The 3,056-nt window shown below is 37.2% G+C and overlaps 1 protein-coding gene across 1 annotated transcript; it reads right to left on the bottom strand.

Annotated features, from left to right (window-relative positions):
• Nucleotides 1–2,147: 2,147 nt before the first annotated feature.
• LOC141698520 (uncharacterized) lies at nt 2,148–2,489 on the bottom strand. The gene has a single exon (XM_074503229.1). The coding sequence runs from the start codon at nt 2,487–2,489 to the stop codon at nt 2,148–2,150; it is 342 nt and encodes a 113-aa protein (XP_074359330.1).
• Nucleotides 2,490–3,056: the final 567 nt, after the last annotated feature.

Raw genomic sequence — 3,056 nt, 5'->3', positions numbered from 1 at the left:
ACCAACCTCGCCTTGTATTTCTCAACTTCTCCATCTTGATTCGTCTTGATTTTATAGACCCACTTGACACCAATTGCTTTGTGTCCTTCTGGAAGATCTGTGAGCTCCCATGTATCATTTTGCTTGATTGTGCCAATTTTTTCATCCATGACTTTGTTCTATTTGCTTTATTCAGAAGATTCCTCGAATGTAAGTGGATCACATTCAGTCATCAAACAAAATAAAGAATAATCAAAGAATATTTATACTAGAATTATTGTTTCATATATATTATCCAGACTTCGTATTTTTCTCGGTGCTCCCCCTGAACTGCTGTTTCCTCCCGTTGATGGTGTCAATACAGGAGTTTGTTGATTCAGACTTTGTGGAAGAGTTGGATCATCATCTCCGTCATCTTTAATATTGAAGTCGTCACCGTCATTATCATCATCGTTAAAGAATAAACCAACAACTTTTCTTTCTTCCTCGCTCCATCTCCAGTAATTTGATTCATCGAACTCAACATCTCGAGAAATGATTAATTATTTGTTAGGGGATTATAGAGTCTGTACGCCTTGCTCTTTTTGTCATATCCGGTAAAGATGCATTTCTCGCCTTTATCATCCAGCTTCTTCCTTTTCTGATCGGGAACGTGGGCATAAGCTCACCCAAAAATTCTGAGATGTCCAACATATGGTTTGCTACAACTCCATGCTTCATTTGGATTTTTGTTTCTGACATTTTTTGTTGGACAACGATTCAACAAATAAACTGCACATAGAACAGCTTCCGCCCAGAAAGTTTTTGGCAAGTGTTTTGCTTTTACCATACTCCTTTCCATGTCAAGAATTGTGCGGTTCTTCCTTTATGCAACGCCATTTTGTTGAGGAGTATATGCCGTTGTCAAATGATGATTTATACCATGTTCCCTACAGAAGCTTCTGAAAGTATACTCGCCTCCTCTGTCTGATCTGAGTGTCTTCAAATACTGGCCACTTTATTTTTCCGCGAGTACTTTAAACTCCTTGAATTTATCAAGAGCCGCTGATTTTTCTTTGATAATATACACCCAACTTTTCTTGCTGAAATCATCAATAAATGTTAGGTAATACTTGTTACCACCAAGAGATGCAACATCAAATGGACCCGTAATATCTGTGTGAACTATCTCCAATAGCCTCCTGGCTCTCCACGATTTTCCAATGGGAAAACTTTGTCTATGTTGTTTTCCCTTGACACATGCTTCACACAATTTTTCTGGTTCGTTGATTTCTGGAAAATCGTCCACCATCTTTGTATTTGACGATAATTTTAAACCAAAAAATCCAAGATGACCATATCTCAAGTGCCACAGCCACGGGTCATTTTTAATGACCAACTTTAAACACTTCTACACCTTCGTCATATCGATTATGTCTGCATATCGATTGTGAACAGGCGATTCTATGACATCTCCACATTAGCGATCAATTCTCGAACCTGATTTCTGATGGTAAAGGAATTATCCTGTATCTGTATATTATATCCTTTCTCTACAAGTTGACCAAGACTGATGATATTATTTTTCAAAGCAGGTATATAATAAACATCATTTATGTACCATTTCTCACCATTGTTTGACACAATCGTAATTGTACATTTTCCTTTGACCGAAATCTTTGAAGAATCACCAAAATTAACTTCTCCCGTGACTGTCTCATCTATCTCCGTAAATAAATCCTTGTGGCCAGACATGTGATTGCTCGCACCGGAATCAAGATACCAAACTTCTTCTTGCCTTCCTCATCTCCATTGTAAGTGAGAAACATATCAGAACCAATATCTTTGTCTTCTTTTGCTGCAGCAAAGTGACTCCTTTCTTCCACTTTTGGTGTTCTACACTCGTAATTGAAGTGACCAAATTTATTACAGTTATAACACTGAAATTGAGATTTGTCACCTCGTTGAAATCCACATCTTCCTCGGCCTCTAAAATTCTGACCACGACCAAATGGTTGATAACCTTCAGAATTTTGGCCTCTGTTGAAAGACTGCCTTCCACGTCCTCGTCCATCTCGGTAGCCATCTCTAAAGCCACCTCTGCCACGTACATAACTACTATTGCCAAAACTGTTGCTAATGGATACTTTACTTTGCAAAACCTTCTCCAAATGGCTTGCATCATCATATTAATTCATTCGCTGCTCGTGGGCTTGAACAGAACCTAGGAGCTCGTCAATTGAAATTGTGGATAGATCTTTTGACTCCTCGATGGAAGTAACTATATAATCAAATTTTCTTGTCAACGAATGGAGCAATTTTTTCATGACCCGAAAATCATCGAGACTTTCCCCATTTCTTTTCATCTCATTTGTCACCGTTTTCAAATGCGTAACAAATTCACCAATGTTTTCTGAACTCTTCATCTTCAAATTTTTGAATTCCCCGCGTAGCACCTGGAGCCGCACTTTTTTTACTTTTTTGATTCCTTGAAAAGATTTTTGCAAAATCTCCCACGCATCTTTAGCCATTTTTGCATTTGAATTTTTTTCAAAGGTGGATTGATCGACACATTGAAAAATTATATATAACTCCTTTTTATCTTTTTTCGGTACTCCTTTAACACGGTCTTCCCGGCATTTGAAAGGGCTGTGTTGTAAAAAACATGCCTGTACTTTAACAAGACTAAGACATTTTGTCAACCCTAAGTAAGTTGTATTGTTATCTTAATTTGTATTTTGTACTTGTAACATTTAAAGTCTGTAAAAATGACAAAGGAGAAGACTGGAGCCTTTTTCTATAAATAGTGTCAAGCCTAAGAATTCTATCTGGAAGAAGATCAAGAAGATCATGCCTCAGAAGAATTATGAAGAAGCTTGGAGTTGAATAAATCTGTTTTAGGAAAAATACTCTAAGTCAAGATCTCTACAAGTCACAGATTTAATGTTATAGAGAAGTCATTCGAGAACTCCAGAATGGCTTATAGAGAACTCAGAAAGCTTATAGAGAACTTAGAGATATCGACAAGCCAAATTGAAGACATGAAGATTGGAGATATCGACAAGTCAGTTTTTCACTAGAGAACTCAGAGTTATCGA

Source organism: Apium graveolens, chromosome 2 (assembly GCF_009905375.1).
Source record: "Apium graveolens cultivar Ventura chromosome 2, ASM990537v1, whole genome shotgun sequence".
Lineage (NCBI taxonomy): Eukaryota > Viridiplantae > Streptophyta > Magnoliopsida > Apiales > Apiaceae > Apium > Apium graveolens.
This window is presented reverse-complemented; position numbering and strand designations above follow the sequence as displayed.